Here is an 18633-nt window from a genome sequence, read left to right as displayed (position 1 = left end):
TGCAGCCAAGGGCAGGGAAAGCATGCAGGTGTGCCATGGCTAATAAAACCCTCCTCACTGGGACCACCCTCCCCATGCAGCTGCTTCCACCCCTTGTGACCCCCTCCCTCAGAGCAGTGCCTGGGCGGAGATGGCTGAACCAGCTACACCAACCCCTGGCCATTCTGACTCCCTCCCCGCAGTCAGCATCAAGAGCACGGCCAAGGGTGGCACCATCCAGCCTGAGACTTCACCGGAGAGCAGGGCGAAGCCAAGCAGCGGCAGGCAGCTAGAGACTTCCCTTCCATGAGCTTGACCCAGCTGGACAATAATCTGAGCACATCCCCAGCTGCTGTCACCTCCACCTGGGGCTCGTTGCCAGGTTGGTTAGAGAAAGCAGCAGGTCTGATGATGCAAGGGGCCCAATGGGTGGCGACCAAGCGGTAAGGAAGACGCTGAGCCATCCGGCTTGCCTGATTTATTCGTTTTATTCCTAAATAAACTGTTCCAGGACAAGGTACAAAATCTCCTTTTCCCTCATGAAACAGAACACGGGATTTTCAGGGAGTGTTTTCAAGGAACCGGCTTCAAAATCCAGATTCAAGGCCTCTAATTCTAGCGCAGAGAAAATATTCAGATGTCAAGACCTCTGGGTCCCCTCTCACAGGAGAGCCCAGGACTCGTAGGGGTCCCACCCTCTCCGGAGAGTCCCAAAGCAGCTGGGGACCCCCCCTAAGGAGATCGGTCCCTTAAACTGGTCCCAATCAGAAAAAGGCAGTTCTAACTCTTACAGGAGAACAAAGAAAATAGAGACAGCCATTTAACGACATGGGGAGCATGCGGCTTTCCGGGAGCGCCAATCCTGCTTCAGTCATGTCCTTCACCAAAGGGCAGAGGTTTCCCAAGCCCTCCTCCCTTGGGAGAACTATGCCTGACACACCCCCCTCACGGGCTCCATTCCCTGCTCCCTGCAGGCAGGGACTCTCCCTCAATGCTGACCACGCTGGTGCACATTGATGGTCCCCTGCCCTCTGAGAAGGCAGTGCCCAGCCCCCGCTGCCGGGCAGACCAGGGAAGGTGGCTCACGCTCCCAGAAGGCCCCGCAAGTTTGATTTTGAACGTGGCTCGGCCCATCGGCCCACGGGGACGGTTCTGCAGTCCCACGGATTCCCCCCACACCTTGCTTTCCTCAGCCAGGAGAGAGACAAGTTTCCCCTCAAGCTATGGGGCATCAATCCTGCTCAGTGCTAGAGAGCTGGTGTTCCCACTGCCAAGCACAGAGGCCTGGACCCTGAAAGGTATTTCGACGCCTAATGCCCAGTGGGAGTTATACCTTTGAGGGTCCAGGCCTAAAGCACAAGCAGGGCTAAGCCTTGGGGAAATCCAGATTTCTGGCATCAAGGGCAGGACAAGTCCCTCTCCCATCCCCAGCCTGCTTGAGAAATGCCCTGACTAACAGCAGCCCCGTTAGCCGGGGTGGGGAGCGATGGGGCCGGGGAGTGTGTTACACGTTCTGCACTGGATACACAGACAAAATGAACCCGGTTGGGCAGGTGCGGAGGGGCAAGGGGCTGGGGAAGGAAGCGAGGGCGGCTCAGTTGATGCTGTCCTCGTCGCTGCCCTCGCCCCGGTCGTCTTTGGTCTCGGACAGGCTGCTCTCGTCGATGTTCTCTAGCGAGTCGGCATGCTGGATGGAGAGCTCCGAGAGCGCCACGGTGGGGAGGGTGCTCTGCTCGGGGAACAGCCAGGGCTTGAAGCGAGGGTTGTGCTTCTGCTTCCAGTCGGGGTACTTGAGGCAGGCTTTGTACATCTTCTTCATGGCCTGGGGGGGGGGGGCGAGTGGGCAGAGAAGGCAGGAGACAGGTCAGAGCCGCTCGAGCCATCAGCGAGCGAGGCATCTGCACCTAGGGTGGCAGATTTGGCCACTGGGTGCTACTCAAGCGTGGGCTGGCTGCCCCTCCACCGTGATGGAGGGTCATCCGGGTCCAACCTGCCGGCCTAGGCCTATGAGGAGCAGGGAGTACGCTCAAGCTTTGCTGAAGGCTGCAGATTGTCTAGAGCGGCCTCTGGTCAGAGCCAAGGCTAGGAAACAACTAGGGACCGGTGCAGGCTGCATCTTCCCACCTGGATGCATGGCATCCCATGTCACGGCTGCCATCTTCCCACCTGGATGCTTTCTGCAGCCAGTGTGGGCCTCAACCCTGGCTTAGGAGGGGCAGCGTGGCTGACTGAATCAACCGTGGTGCCTCGAGCCCATCCACAAGGCATGGCATCGACCAACGAGCCCGACGGCATCCTCGACAGAGCACCGGAGGGTAAGCGACTCCTCCCCAGCCCAAGTAGGCAGGGATTGAAGTCCCTTGGGTGACCTATGTGAACTGGGCGGTGGGGTCTCATCCTAGTTAAGGGAGAAGCATAACCGGACACCAAAGGCAGCCATGTCCAGTGGGGGTGTCTCTGGCTGCAATCTGCCTTCTACCCCACCCACGTCACCAGAACCACCCTTACCAAGAACCTGTGGTTGAACTGGACCCTCTTTTAGAAAGCCGCCCCACCCTACCGCCACGCGATGACTTCACCACTGCCCCGGAGCAGCAGGTCCAGTGCTTGGTGACCCTCACTCTTTGAGATCTCCAATTTCCATCTGGGACATTTTCTAATCTCAATTGCCAGCCTCTGGATCTCATCGCGCCTTGGTCTGCTGGGATAAAGGGCATACTGACACCCAGCATCTTCTTCCTGGGCTGCTACTTCTAGACTATGATGGATTCACCTCTTCACCGGCTCTCGGGTGAAATGGATGGTGGCCACCATAAAGGTAGCAAAGCCAGCCAGCCAAGAGGCAGAAATCACTGGGGCTCTAATTAAACCATGGGGTCAGTAGCAGGTATCTCCATTTGCCATCATCCATCACTCTCGGGCACTGTTCCAGGCAGAGGCTGGAGGTGACAGATTCCTGAACAGCTTCACCACCTGAGCTAAGGCATTAAGTGCTGGGCTGATGGCAAACCAAAGCGACCACATGATAGCGAAGACTTGAGAGCGTCCTACAGCCGGCCACGTATGCCAGGTCTGTGGACGTGACAGCTACAATCCAGAGCCAGGAGATCAGGGTATCCCAGAAGAGGAGGAGAGCACCCGACGCCTACAGTGAGAGACTGATCATGGGATAGAATCGATAGCCAGGCCAGACTGGGACACTTACCTTTGGAGCCAGAAACTGAGACGATTTGTTCACCACCCACTTAGGCAAAGAACCTACATAACAGAGACAAGAAGAATGAGGCAGAGATCTGATACCACAGCTAGTCCGCACAGTACATCCTCAAATGCCTTGGAGATGACCGCCGGTTTGGCCAACACACCAGGGATTGAACCACGAACCTCCAAAGCTAGAAGCATGAGCTGCTACAGCTTGAGCTAAAGAACTGAAGCTCTGTAGCTGGGACTGTAGAAGACTCAGTTCCTCTGTGGATCAGCACAGAGGGGGACCTGTAACACACTCCCAGTGGGTTAGACCTTCACAGAGCGGCAGTGAGCCAATTCCAGCCCTTAGCACAATTGGGGTCTGAAGAAAGCCATTCTGGGAGGGGTCATTCATAGAAAAGTCTGCTTGAGGGATGGCACAGGTCAAGACCACCTTGAGAGCAAGCAGCCGTGGAGGAAGCAGGTGGGGTGAAGGAGGAGGAGGTCAGGAGATGGCAGAGTAAGTCTGAGACGGAGTGACCATTCTAGAGCATGCAGGAGAGCAGCGGTGGGGCTGGGGTCTGCCTATCTCCCTGAGCACCGCTGTAAAGGGAGCCCCTCGCTCTAAGCAGAACTGCAGTCTGCACCTGGCAGGGCCCTGGGATTTTACACCCAGGGAGTTTCCCTTATGCTGCTCAAAATGAACTCTTTCCTTGAAGAGATGGTACCACTCGAGTGCACCAGGGAGGGTGCTACAGCAGGGCCTCAGCGATGCGGTTTACTCCGCAGCTTCCCACCACAGACAGACGCCTCCCCTCAAAAGAGGCAACATTGGCAAGGAGGGAGCAGGGTTTTCTCGGCTAGTGGCAAATCTAGCTGGGATTTCCATCTGAGACCTGCGAACCAGCAGGGTTCTGCTCTCAGGTTCCCTGCACAAATCTCCTAGGCCTCGCAAGGCTTTAGGCTTATTAGGCTCAGTGCAATAGAACTGTATATTCTGCAGAGCATCCCTCAGCCGCCCAGCGCCCTGAGAGGATTGGCCGTAAGTTAAGAGACGGGAGAAGATTTTCCGACAAGAGGGAGAACTAATTAGAGATACAGGGAGACTTCTACAGAGGGCGGGAGCTGCACCAGAGACGGATGCTCCCCCCCACACGCTGGCGAGGCAGTGGGGGTTTAGTGACAGACAGGGATACTGAAACGAACAGGGAGGTCAAGGGACGAGGCGATGTGGTTACAGCTCTTTGGACCCGCGAGCAATAGAAAGTGGTGGGGAAAGCGTCTGATAGGGCCTTGCAGCCCCTCGGAGCCAGCACCACCCCAGGCCGCGCGATTACCTTTGGGGTCAACCTGGGCAAGGTAGGTGATGGAGCAGCTCTTGGCTCCTCTCCCCTGGATCAAGTAGCCTGTCTGGATGGACACCGCTCTCACCAGGTCTTTCCTTGGAGGGTATTTCTGCAGAGAGGGGGCAAGGGGAACAGAAACAGGCTGTTTGTGACAAGGAAGGGACTGGATAATGCACCCTCAGCTGGGTAATCAGAGGGTCCATTGGCAAGCAGACCAGGCCTAGCCCCCCCATCCCCAGAGCTAGGGGGAGCTGCCTCCCAGTGGGGTCAACTCAAGACAGGGCTGTTCACTCACCGTGTTACACATACTCTGAGGGCCTTAGCTCAGCCAGAACCCAGAGCCCAAACCTTGCAGGCTTAGCAGGTGGTGGAAGAGGACAGGAGCTCTGCTACTGAAATCAGGGGACGCAGGATTAGACCCTGTGTCTTTATATCAGGGGCTGGATCAAAAGCCCAGAAGTCCCAACTTTGGGGCACCCTGGAAACAGATTCCCGTTTTGTGGCTCGACTCCGTGGAGGATTCAGAGCGTTGGTGGGCGAGGGAGCAGTGGTGCTGCTGGACAGCTGAGCCAGGGGGCCGCCGTTCCGACCCACGGCTCTCCCTGCTGCCCAGGCCAGGCCTCTCCTAAGCAGCTAGGATCAAGGGGGCCAGATTACGTGCCGGTTTTATGACCTACGTGGACGGGCAATAAACCGAGACCATTAAATCCAGCCATGCAGAGCTCAAAGCCTATCGCATGACTTAACCCCCCAGAGACCCTTTCCCTATGGAACAACGGTGTGCCACGAGGCACGGTCGGTAGCGTAAGCACCAGGGCTTCCAGCTGCATTGTGGTGATACTAATAGCGAGTCATGCCTGTGCAATACTGCCCTCTACTGGACAGGGCAAGGTGCCCAGCTGCGTGTCAGAGGCCACGTTATATAGGAGTTAACGGAGAGTCTCCCTTAGGTCCCTGTCGCTTGAACTATCCTTTGGAGCAGGAGGACCCGAGCTCCAGCCCTGCTGCGAGGTTCCACGTGACCCTAGGGAGTCAGACTTCTTGGTCGTGAGAGTCCTGGGTGACCAAAGCATCGTTAGGACAGCTGAGGTTTCTGGGGTTCCTTTCACACGCAGCCATCTCTAGTGCGCTAAGGCCCCAGCAGTCCTCGGCTTGCTGCACGACAGCAAGGAGGGGGCGCGTTCGGGAGAGGACACTGGGGGCAAACCCTGGTCTCAGGGGATTTTTAATGCCTCACAGAGTCGCCCTGCCAGGGTTTCGGCCTGTAATGCTGGGGCTCATGTGGGGTTGTCGCCTCCTGTGTCCTACTGAGCCAGTGCTGCAGGCAAGGTCCCTGATCCCTTCCGACCGCCCAGCTCCGTCCATCCCACCCCCCGGCTGGTCAGTGGCGGGCAGGGCACTCACAGGGTGTTTGACCGAGTAGTTCATGATGATGTAATCGGCCCCCGTGGGCAGCCAGGAGCGCAGGGTGATGACGTCTCTGTTCTTCAGGGGCTTGGGGCACTTCCCTGGGAAGGGAGATGGGGAAGAAGAAAGGGGATCTGGCTCTTGAGTTGGGATAAAAGACTTACCCCACCCAATTCCTCAGGAGCTAGGGGAGACAGAGGGGTGTTCTCTGTGTCGCTAAACAGTCCCAGATCCTCCTGCCCCGTCAGCCCCCCGCTAGTATCCATCCCCAGACAGGCCCAGGTCCCCCCCACCATTGGCCCCACACTAAACACCCATTCCGAGACAGGCCCAAGTCCCAGATCTCCCATCAGCCCCATACTAGTATCCATTCCCAGACCCCCCCTCTCCCATCGCCCCCACCCGGATACATTCCCCGGACCTTTTCTTTATCTGAGCATTTATGTTGTGCTTCTCCTCAGGATGCTCGGGTCCCACATCCCCACACCACTAACCCTCCCCACCCCCTGCGATCCCTTGCCCGCATCTCTAGCCTTTCAGCAGAGGACAACTGTGTCCCCTCATGTCCCTGGCCCCGCTCCCTCCTTGCTGGTGGTTCCATTCAGGCTAAATGCAGCGGATCAGGCTCACTGGAGACGACTGAACGGACGCTGTCCGAACCCCGGGCACAGCCTGGTGCTCAAGTCAAGCCCCTCCAGAGCACCCCGCTAACCAGCCCCATCCGCTACAGCAGCCGCTGAGCGCAAATGCTGCACGGATTTTTGGGGAGTGGGGGGGGCTCTCTTCCCCTGGGGCCCACTCCCCCCAGCTCCTCACAGGCGTAGTAGCCCACGTCCGAGTTGACGGTCAGCTTCCCAATGTCGAAGGTCTCGATGACGTTCGTGTCCCACTTTTTCCGGTACTCGATGTCGTGCAGCACGTCGTACAGCGTGTCCGCGGCGATGTCCTTGCACTCCATCCTGCACTGCAGAGACAGACCGGGTGAGAACCTGACACAGGCAAAAAGGGCCACCGCCCCGCTCAGGGCCGACACCTGGTATCCTACAGGACCGGCTTGGCCTGGCCCACAGACTGCAAGCTGTTGGGGGCACAGACCTGCGAAGGCAGGGAAATATTTGCAGATCAGAGAGGAAGGACAAGCCAGGGGTTAGGCACCAAACTCGGACCCAGGTCTCCCATGTTCCCCCCTCCCCTTGCTCTGCCTCTGTGACAGGGGGCGAGTCACTTAGACACTGCATGCCTCAATTTCCCATCTGTACAATGCTCTGCCCCAGGCACTGAAGATTGTGAAGTGCTCCAATACGGTGGCAATGGGTGTCATACACATGACAGATAAACAGCATGAGGAGGGCTGATCTAACCCCTGTTACCCCCTCCAGAAGCTTTCAGCGAGCCACACACATCTCACCCCATGGGCTCTACACAGGTGTGATCCATCTCATGGGACAAGGAGCTGGGGAGCACCTCCAAGGCGTGGCTCCCGCTCGCAGAGCCCAGTGCTGGAGCGTGACGGTCACGAATGCAGGTTGCTGGCTAACACCAATATTCTGAATCGAGAACGCACCGCAAGGCCAATCGGGTTATTTAGACCAGTCTCCCCCCCAGACGTCCCGTGTCGATCAGCCCATTTGAAGCCCAGCCCCCTTTCCAGAGGGTTGACGAATGTAAGTGCCCCCCGCCCTTCCAGTCAATCAAGCCCATAGCAGAATCATTTTCTCTTGCAGGCACCGACCAGGGCCTCGGGGTTCCTGGCACCCTACAAACGAATAACTGGATCCAAGGCTCGCGGCCGCTAGCTCCCTCTTGGGTCACGAAGTCTGTATTGCACTGCCTCACTCAGGCCCTATGCAGCTTCCATCAGATACAGCAAGTCTCTGGCAAAGGAACCGGGAGCTGTCTCGTCCCGAGTCTTGCCATAAACCGGGAACATCACTGGGGTCGGACAGGAGGAGACTGAAGAGGTTTGAAGATCAACAGCTGGCTACGGAGCAGCACTACTTCCCAAAGGATGCCCCCCCCACCCCCACCAGGCCAGCGGTGTAGCAGCTGTGATCAGAGGGTATTAAACAGAGGAGCGACTGCAGGGCTTCAACGCGGAAATCCACGCCACACGACAACGTCCAGCTGGAGTCTTTGATTTAAGAGCCGACAGAGAGCGGGGTGTGCGCCATTTCGCAGGATTAACGTATGCATATAGAAGGCCTGTCTCTCCCAGCACTTCATAGCTGGGCACAGGCAGGGATCTCCTCCCTCACCACTGAAATGCAGCCAGCTCTGGGGAGGAACGTGGCAGCAGTTTAGCAACGCAGCGCAGAAGCTACAGACCCGGTTAGGAGAGGTGGTGAAGAATGTTGTACCCCACTGAAGGCGGGGCAAGGGGTAGTTAGAGCGAGGTGGGGTGCAGTCCCTTATCATTAGTTAGGATATTCAGCCAGGGCACTGGAGCCAACATCCCTGCTCTTGGGAAAACAGTATGAAATGGGATATTTAAGTCCTTAAGAACGTCAGCAGCACAAACACCCACTGCGGCTAGGCTGGGCCACTATTTTGTACAGATTCCAGCGAGAGGGAAGCCACCTACTGAATCTCCAGCACTGCTCCCTGCGGCACCTGGATTTTCCTGTCCAACTCCTGTCCATATATTGACCCGGCCTGACTACTTAGCGTGCGAGATCTGATGAAAACACAGCCGATGGCTGCAGCATCTTAGAAGCCAAGACTCGGGACAAGTCACATGCTCCGTCAATGGCTCTTTGGCTCACAGCAACAAAACCATCCTCGCCATAGGGTGGCTGGAGTTAAATTTCCCTCACCCTCTCTCTGTCCATCCCATCAGGAGTGGAGGGAGGCGAAAATGCCTTCTAAATCCTCTCCCCCTGAACGGCAAAGCTCAACTGCCTGAAGTCAGCAGCCTCAGAGTCTGTTCGATCAATTAGATAATCAAAGCCGGAATGTGACCCAAACCCAGAGCGGGCACAACGGGGTCAGAGGCGGGTTTAATTGATCAAAATACAAAGCGTCAGCTCCTCTCCGCCTCCCCTTCGCTGTCTGTGGTAACCATCGTACAGACGGTAGCCAGCAGATCCTCTGAACCCCAGGCAGGCAGATCTGATTATCCCCATTTTATGGCCAGAGAAGCAGAGGCCCCGGGAGGTTCAGTAACATCAGGGACCAAAGGGCAAGGCCGTGGCAGGACAGGGATCAGGACATGACCTCCCAGCGCAATTATGGGTACGTCTACACAGCAGCTGGAGTGAGCAGTCCAGCCCAGCTCGACAGACTTGTGCCAAGAACAGCCGCGATGTTGTCACACCGACAGAGGCCCGAGCTGGCCACCTTAGCTCGGAGCTGGCGGGCAGGGTGGATCCGACCCTTCGCCAATGCCCACACTGTTATTTTCCATGCATTTGCACAAGCCCTGCTGGCTCATGTCCGCTGGCCCAGGCTGAGAGGCTCACGCCCAGCTATGGCGCAGCCATGCCTTAAAAGGGTCAACACAACCCTGGGGCGTATAAGGCGAGGCACAGCAAGTCGGAGCTGGGCGAGGGCGTCACCTCTGCATACGGCATCAGCGTTCCTGGAGTGCTGGGTACGGCTCTGGGGTCTGCGTCTCAAAAAGGAGGTGGAAAAATCGGAAAGGCTTCGGAGAAGACCTACAAGAACGATTTGAGGTCAGGAAAATCCATCTGCCTTATAGCGAGCGAGTCAAGCAGCTCGATTTAGCTCATTCCACAGAAGGATCAGAGGTCACTTGATCACGGAGTCTTAGTACCTCCTAGGGGAGGAGATTTGATAGCCATGGGCTCTTTGATCTAACAGAAAAGAGCCAGTGAGAGCCAATGGCTAGGAGCTGAAGGTAGATAAAAGTTTGTGCCTTACTGCTCATCCAAATTTAACGGGGAGGGGAATTAACGATCGGAACAACTTAGAAAGGGAAATGGCGGATCCTCCATCGTCTGGAGTCTTTACATCAAGACAGGAGGTCGTCCTAGGAGCTCTGCTCTAGCTCCACCAGAAGCTATGGGCTTGATGCAGGAATTACGGGGGCAGGTCTCTGGCTTGTGCTACGCAGGAGGTCAGACTAGATGACCATAATGGTCCCTTCTGGCCTTCAAAATCTACCAGCTTGGGAATCCCTGGCCCCCAGGCCTCTGTTCCGACCACTCAACCTCCAAACCTCTCTCCTCCAACTGGCATCCAGAAATGCCCCGCCCTCCTTCCAGCTACCCACACCACAGAACATGGGGTAGTTCACGGCACACAGGATGTCACAGGGACAGGCAGGGTGCGTTAATTATAGGGTCTGTTTTGGGGACTCCCACTCAGATAGCTGGGGGGCGGAAGATGGACAGGGTGCCCTCAGGAAACACCCATCTCCCCATTGCATTAGCAGTGTCCCATAGCGAACACCCCGACAGATTCCTCAGCGCAGAACCCCAGCCAGGCCTTCTCCTCCGAGCCCTCCCCCACCTCGCTCCCAGCCTTCCCTTGCACGGATGCCCCTCTGTTCTGAGGCCCCGACCCCACTGCCACCGCCAGCAGCAGATAAACTCTCCGAACTCGGTCCCCGAGAACAGGCGGTCAGAGGATCAGTCCCTTGCAGCAGCATGTTCTCCGGGCCGCGGCGCTCCGGGCGCGTGGGTGTGCGATGGAGGTCTCGGCTGCTCAGAAGCCACCTGCCCCAGGAACACCGACTGCACGGAATCGCTTTGCTCGTCCCCGAGGGAGGCCGGGGGGCAAGGCTGCCTTTGCCAGAACTGTCCAGGCACATCGCCGGGCAGCACGCCCCTGACAGCCCCGGGAGAGACCTGCACCCTGGCTAAGATAGTGCTCCAGCAACGCTGCGCCCTGGCCGGTCGATCAGCCACCGGGACCACACCCGTGACCTCGGCTTCGGCGCACACGCGGCTCGGCTGGGCGAGCAGAGAGAGCTCGGTAAGCGCACGCTGTCGCGGGCTCTGTGGCCCAGCCACCACTTCCAGGAGACAGCACTGCGTGGAGCGGGTTACTCCCAACCTTGACGCCACAGCGGTGGAAGATCAGAAAAACCCCTGTGTAGACACAGCCGAGTTGATGCGTCACCCGGCCCGAGGAGATCACCAGCAGCTGCAGGCCGCCAGGGGAGAGTCTCTCCTAAGACGAAAGCCCACAGAGAAGGACTAGAACTGCGCAGGCCTGAATTAGGAGCGCCCAACAACTGCACCTGCTGCATCAGGGGACAGGTGGGCTCCCGTGTAGGACAAGGACATCGCTAAGGAGAATGGGTGAGCCAAGCTCTGGCTTTACCCCCACGGACGGTGCAGAGTCGGGAGGCAGAGACATGTAGTCATGCAACCCTCTACGCTTTGCGGCCACGGTAAGGCACTGTGTGGGACCCACGCAGCAGATGATTGCAGAGGAGGGACCCCTCATCAGAGGTTCCTCACGGGAGGGCGAGGAGGGCTGGGGTGATTACCAGCACTGAGAGGCAGTCTTGCCTAGTGACTGCAGCACTCGAGTGGGACGCAGGAGACCTGGGTTCATTGCTCTGCCACTGGCCGACCAGGTGACGGCCCCTCGGTGCCTCAGGTTCCCCATCTGTAAGAGAGGAGGATGATTCGGACTCTCTTTGGAAAGCTTTCTTTGAGGTCTGCTGATGAAAAGGAGTGCTACGTAAGAGCTAGAGATTATGATTATTACAAAGAGAAGGCAGGCGAGAGTTGGGGTGCCTGGTAGGGCTGAAGTCTGAATATCACAATGTGCTGCTGTGGTTTGTATTAATCCTGTTAATTGGGGACACTAAACTCTCCTGAACACACACCATGAAGGGAGGGGACAGACAGACGAACTTCCTCTGCGATAGATTTCCTGTACCAAGCACAGGCTAATGTCTGGAGCTAGCCACTCAGATACCATGGCAATGAAGGGCCAGAGAACCAGATCAGACTAGACAGCTGGAAATAAAAAGGACGTTCCTAATGAAGTGCGTGCTCCTAGTTCAGCCAGCCAATGCCAAAACCTTTCATCTTCCAGCCCCAGCCACTATGAAGAGTGGACCCCTGCTGGTGCTCAGGGAGAGGGCTAAGAAGCGAGCTGTAAAATTGCCCCAGGATTACCACCATTACTACTTACAGTCGGGATTTGACTCTTCGATAAACCTGGGGCAATCCTTCGTTGTCACTCGCTTTGATCCCACAAGGTTAGGGCTAGAAACTCAGACAGATCAGGACAAAACCACTGAAATGGGGGGGTGGGAGGGGGGTGGGAGAGCGACGCAGGAATTGTAGTGCCAGGTTGCTCGCTGGACGGCAGTCAGCGTTCATGCAGTGTGAGGCGGCCCGGAACTGACAAGATTGGGGCACTAAGGCAAGGGGTATTTGCTCGGGTCAATACAGAGAGTCACGGCCACATGTTCTTCCCGTGGAGGCCAGCACATTTATCACAGCTGTTCTTTCCCTAAGTGATTGCTGCAAAAGAATAGCAGGGGTCTTGAGACGATTCCACGTGGCGTGGGACCGACACCCGCACAGCAAAGCGGAAATAAACCCAGCCACCACCAAGAGATGCTCGGGAGGAAGAAAGAGACTCCAGACACACAATTAGACTGAAGGGGCAGACCTCCTTGCAGCTCCGAAGGAACACAGGAGCGAGGTAGTTTTACAACCCAGCAGATGGCGAGAAACCAACGCACTTTGTGCCATGATGTGGAACAGAAGCTGCCAGATGACAGGATGGGAACAGCAGGGCTGCATGCAAGGAGAGGTGACTCAGTGCTAGGAGTCACATGTCTAGGCAGAGGAAAGACAAACAGCCAACATAACCTGCCCCCAGGTCGGTATCTGGAAAGCAAAGAACCACCTAGGAGCAAACAGGAGCTGGACGAAATCTCAGCTCACGCTGTGGGGCTGCTATGGAAAAGCCGGTGGTGTTCTCACAGGTATAGCACTGGAACAAATCTGCAGTCTGCTAGAACTGCATGCGAATCAGGATGCTGCCCACCCTGCTTAGAGCTTCACAGCCACGGAGGGAATGGAAATCAGGTCCTCCTGCTTCAGAAGTCACGGGGCCCTCACGCTTGCAGCTAAGGGGGAATCTCTTTCTGCTGTTGGCTGTATAGGGCCTGTGACACACAGATGGGTAGTTCTGAATCTTCCCAGAAGAGGGAAGTGGTACAGACACTATTCATTCAGTTCCTTGCAAAATATTTCAGATTGTATACTGAAATTGGAAGGGGATAGTGTGACCCATGGTGTCTGGGGCAGCCCTCACTGGAAATGCCGAAGTCAGGGCAGGCTGCAAAAAGGAGAGCAGATACTGTTAGTCCCAAGACTGGTGGGTGAAGTTAAACTCCCCAGCCAGTCACAAACTGTGTGTCTGATCTCCACACTGGCTATCAAGAAGCTGAAAGAAGAAATCACACAGCCCCCTTACTGCATTCCTGTTCTCTGGCTCCCAATCGGCACCTGGGTCCAGTACAGTGAGAAATTAATTTAAAAACTCTGCTCACATATACAAAATGTTCTTCTGACCCCAGAGGGTCAGCCACATTACCAGGTCAGTACAGGTTTGGATCTTACCCCAAATACCACGCTGCTGGCCAGTCCTTTAGAGTCTAAAACTGAAGGTTTATTATAAAGAAAAAAGAAAAGAGAGTTGTTAAATGGTAACGCAGTCGCATACATAGACCCCTGCAACTCCATGGGTACTCGCTTTATAGCCGTACACCATTTCTGTGGATAGCAGCTAGGGTTGCCAACTTTCTAATTCCGGAAAACTGAACACCCCTGCCCCCTGCCCTGAGCCCCATCCCACACTCACTCCACCCCCCTGCTCCGTTAGAACCACACATCACAGCTGCAATGGGTCCATCGAAGGCCCACTCCTGAAGCCCAAATACTAATCCATGGAGCACAACCACAGACATGCAGATACCTATACTCTCCAGATACCTATATCAATAAATCTGTAGAAACTGACTCTCACACCTACAGGCCGATACACACGTGTATTCACAAGTGCATGCCAGACGTGTACAAACACATGTACTTCCACATCACTTAATATTACAATTGTTGTTCAGTGCCTAGAGACCCCAGCTAAGATCAGGGCTCCAGGGTGGTAGGTGCTGGACAGACACATAAAAAGAGAGAGTCTGCAACAAAGAGTTTATAATGTAGCTAGACAAAGGTGGGGGGAAATGTCTGGTCCATCCGCTCTTCGGCAATTACTAGTCAACAACATTCACTTTTTAAGAAATCAATAATACATTGCTTTTAGAGTGCCCTCCTCTTTTAAAAACTTGCTATGAAATGAACACACACATATTTTAGGTCATCAATCTTTTTGTGCGCAGGCCAGCAAAAGGAATAAAAGTCAAAGAGTTAGGCTGCAAATTGTATTCACACAGGCATACACACATGTCCCTACACAAAGACATAGTCTCTTCCACACATACAATGCATACCCACACTTGCCTACACAGAGACACTTTTTCCATACACTTTCCAGGGGCTGCCTAAATCACCCAGCCAGGAAGGGAGGATGGTGGATTTCAGGAGAAAAGATGCAGTGCGGCGGGGGCATGGCAGCAAAGGAGAGAGGCTGGGGAGGGAAAGAGGCCAAGGACGAGAGCAGGGTGGGGGTGAGAGGAGGCAGTGAAGGAGAGAAGAGGGTGTGGGGGGTATGTGGGGTGGATGGGGATGCAGGGGGAGGTAGAAGACTACAGGTGCATGAGGATAGGGGTGCACAGGGACATAACGGGAGAGCAGCAGTGTATGGAGGTGAATGGGGTGCAGGGCTGTGGTGGGTGAGGGACATGGGGGTGGTGGCTCTGGATGGTGGAGAGGATGGGTGGGAGGGCGCTGTCAGGGGTATAGGGCTGGGATGGGACGGGGAGGGATGCAGTGGGGGGGGGGGAGGAGATGGAGTGCGGAGGATGCAATGAAGGGATGCAGTGACAGCGGGCACCCTCTTCCTGCCCTGGGCAGGGGGCCTGAGCAGCCGCCAGACAGCTCCACAGGTCTTCCCTTTCCCCCAGCCAGGCCAGCATGGAGCCCAGCAGACCCTCCATCTGCCCGTGGGGAGGGGGGCTGAGAGCAGCTCCCAAGGGCAGGTGGAGGGTCTGTGACTCCACGTGGGCTCTCCACAGCTGCCCACGTGGCTGTCCTCGACTGGACTCCGGCCGGGAAGATGCCTCGGAGTCTCATCCCAGCCCCCAGCATAGAGCCCTGCAAACCCGGGGAGATCTGCGGATATCCCTGCATCCACGAATGCAGAGATGGGCAGATAATTTTCTGCAGATAGCGGATCGGATTCGGATACACCTTTGAGTATGTGCGAGGGCACTACGCAGACATACAGAAACTTCAAAGTCCAGAGCTCAGGTTCTTAGCAGTATTGGTACGTTCACTGGCTTAAAAAGTCCCTCTGGATCACACCCACAGCTTTGATGGGGCATTCAGTCCCTTGTTCAGAGCTTCGGTTGTGGCAAAGTCACACCAGACGCAGGAATGGAGAGAAAATGGAGAAGATGCAGCTGCCTTTTATATTCCTTTTGCCATGTGGCTTGTACTGCCTGTGTCCCAAACACAAGCCCCACAAAACATGGCAATTGGGCACGGAAAAGCCTTAGAGTTCTGTCCATAGACAGGCCCCTACAGGTCTTGCTGACTCATAAGGTGCAATCCCTGGTCTTTCAATGGGTTTATTGTACAGCTGATGACCCTTGAGGGGCCATTGAACAGGCCAGGCAGTGCTGATGCCAATCGATATGGAGTGTTACCCAGAAACACAGCACAAATCTAGAAATACAGAGATACGTAGGGTATCTATGACCCACAATATGAAAGGTGGTACATAACATCATAGTTAGGGAATTATAACTTCTCCACAGATAGCTGACCCGCTAGATCTGGCGAGATTCATTGCACTTTTACAATATCGGTATCAACAATATCATAAAACATCTCCCCTATTCCACAGGGCGTGTCGCTGTCCCTGCCGTGCCATGCGAAGTCCTACTCCCCACGGCCAAGAAGGGTATTAGAAAGGCAAGGTAAGAAGCAACAAGCTGGAGCTAAGGAAATGAAAGATTCGGCTACATGCAGAGAGACGAGTTCTTCACAGCAAGAGCAGCTGGAAAATGGGCCACCGAGTCCCAGGGGAGACCAGTAATAGCAAAGACTCGGGAGCAGGTTAGAGGGGAAGATAAGGCCACATCCTATGGAGTCCACAGTGACCCAGTGGCTTGTTATTGGCCTTGATTTGGGCTGGGGATCCCCAGCCCGATTAGAGTGTCCTGCAAAAGCAGCCACCTCCCCCAGGCTTCGCACTGTGCCCCCAGGCTCCATTTTTCACCCCATGTCACTTTGGAGCACATGGTTGATTTATTCTATGTCCCCAGCGCTAATGCCCTGCTTCTCCCCACCCCCACCCCCGCAGTGTCAGGTGGTACTTTAAGAAAAGAACTTCCCACTGATTTCAAAAGCAGTCAGGCGGTGGTGTCATGCAGAGCTGCACCAAACCAGGCCCCTTCCTTTGGAGAGCTGCTTTGAAGCGGGCTCCTGCTGTCCTCCTCCAGGGCTCCAGCTAATTAAGGAGCCCAGCTCCCCGGAAAACATTTGCAGTGATTTCCATCCCGCTATTTGATCTTTTCTGAAGACGACCAGCTTTGATCTGAGCTAGTCAGCGGTCTCCATCTCCACTGCAGCTTCGACTAAACAGACACAAACAGGGAGAGCTTCGTTCCCGTTATTAACGCCATAGACTGTGTCTATTAAGTATGCCAGAGAGAGCCACGTTTATTTTTACTGGGGCAGCCAGCATTCAGATGAGATGGAAAACAGAGATTAGGGCCACCAGTGACAACGCTCCCCGGCACCTTTTGCCAGATGTTAACCTCAGGGTCCTGGGCGAGTTCCAGATCTGACAATTACATCCCCTGCCTAAAATTGCCCTGTCATTTCAATTAGGCACGCTAAGTTCACCTCCTCGCCCGAGTTAGACTGCAAGCTCCTTGAGGCATAGACCTGGCCTTTGTAGGTAGTTCGGAATGCACCGAGGGCTACAGCTCTCAAGAGATCAGTTTCCGACTAAAGCGTAGCGTGGTGTTGCTGAACAGCTGCTGTGTTCCACCCCAGAAGCAGCTGCATTTCAGTGATCGATGATCCTTATGGCATGGGTTTGTAAAGCACTTTGAGATATTTGCCTACATAGCTTTCAGTCTGCCTCAATACAGTGAGTTACCCCACAGAGGGTGACCCGCAGGCTGCCCGGTGAAGAACACCAGTGCCAGTCTAGGTCCCTGGATTGCTCCATTAACACCTCCCTAACTCGCCTCCTTTGGAGTGCCAGCCGATACTGTTCAAACTGGCCAGAGGGTCACTGTTGAGCACTGCGACCGTCGTAGCCATTGCTGGTACAGGGAGTGAGACTGGGGCAGTCTCACTCAGATCTCCCGGGCCACCACGCACCGCTCATTACTTCCTCCACTCATTACTCCTAGGTCGACCTTCTAAAGAGCCCCCCGGGCAGGATGGCTCTGTGGAGTTGCTTTCATTTGCTTCAGAGTAACAGCCCTGTTAGTCTGTATTCGCAAAAAGAAAAGGAGGACTTGTGGCCCCTTAGAGACTAACCAATTTATTTGCGCATAAGCTTTCGTGAGCTACAGCTCACTTCATCCGATGAAGTGAGCTGTAGCTCACGAAAGCTTATGCGCAGATAAATTGGTTAGTCTCTAAGGGGCCACAAGTCCTCCTTTTCTTTCATTTGCTTGCCACCTTCTATAGGCTAACACAAAGCCGGGTGCAGGGCAGACAGAAAGCAAGTGACAGCCACACAAAGACATCAAAGCCCTGAGTGCCGTCCTGGATCACGTGTCAGGCAAAGAAAGGGTTAAAAGGAAAATGGATCCAACATTATCCCCTGCCTGCCCTTTTAGCCATAGGCACTTTTCCCAGCTGGGGACATCAGCCATGTCTCTGCCTGGGATACTGGATTCCTGTACCAAAGGCAAGCTAGAAAGGGCAGCTGGCATAGGCAGAGACCGTAGCTTTAATTGTCTGGCACGATGCGCTGGGTTAGCATAGAAGCGCAGATCTCTGTGGTGTGCGTCACTCCACTGAAAGAAAGGTTTATCTAGCAACAGGCAAGACTAGTGATTGGACTACAGCAAGAGAAAGAAGCATGTTTTAACCCACTCGGAGCTCTTTTTGGGTGTGCTGGAGTTTCTAATCCATTAGCAGTATGCAATGAACTAGCGAGGGCGTATAGACATGGCTACCCACTGAAAGGAGTTTCAACGGTATGTCATAGGCCCTATATGGATTACTGATAATGGAGATTCTCCTTTCGCTCAAGCGGCAGGGGGCTGGGCTTTCAGGGCAGGAGGGTTCAATTTCAATCCTTGCTCTTGGTGGGAAGTTCCCAGTGGCTGTCCGACTGTCGGTCAGGCGGTAGTTGTGGATTGTAATCTGCAAACCTAGACAGGAGATTTAATCTGCTGCTAATGCAGAGTTCAGATCCCAGGCCTGGTCCCTGGAAGTCCCAGCTCCTTCCCTGCTGGGGTGCATCAGAGGGGCCCACTCCCCGGGAGAGCAGAGAAATGTCCAATCTCTTCTCCAAGGGTGGCAAGGCAGCCTGAAGGGCCTGGAAAGCCCAGGGGTCTTTGGAGCAGGGGATATGGTGCTCAGACACCCCAGCATGGGACAGATCAGCCGGGTAGGAAAGAACCAGCCTG

The 18633-nt window shown here is 55.2% G+C and overlaps 1 protein-coding gene across 1 annotated transcript in view; it reads right to left on the bottom strand.

The window, feature by feature from the left end:
• Positions 1-448: 448 nt before the first annotated feature.
• Positions 449-18633, bottom strand: part of STARD10 (StAR related lipid transfer domain containing 10) — a 48850-nt gene continuing 30665 nt past the window's right edge. The window contains exons 2-6 of the mRNA XM_073333709.2: positions 6735-6882; positions 5916-6019; positions 4503-4620; positions 3185-3237; positions 449-1801 (exon numbers count right to left, since the gene is read on the bottom strand). Coding sequence (XP_073189810.1) covers positions 1574-1801; positions 3185-3237; positions 4503-4620; positions 5916-6019; positions 6735-6882 — 651 coding nt within the window. The 3' untranslated portion in view covers positions 449-1573. The remainder of the gene's footprint in view (positions 1802-3184; positions 3238-4502; positions 4621-5915; positions 6020-6734; positions 6883-18633) is intronic.

The sequence above is a fragment of the Lepidochelys kempii genome, chromosome 1 (genome assembly GCF_965140285.1).
Source record: "Lepidochelys kempii isolate rLepKem1 chromosome 1, rLepKem1.hap1, whole genome shotgun sequence".
NCBI lineage: Eukaryota > Metazoa > Chordata > Testudines > Cheloniidae > Lepidochelys > Lepidochelys kempii.
This window is presented reverse-complemented; position numbering and strand designations above follow the sequence as displayed.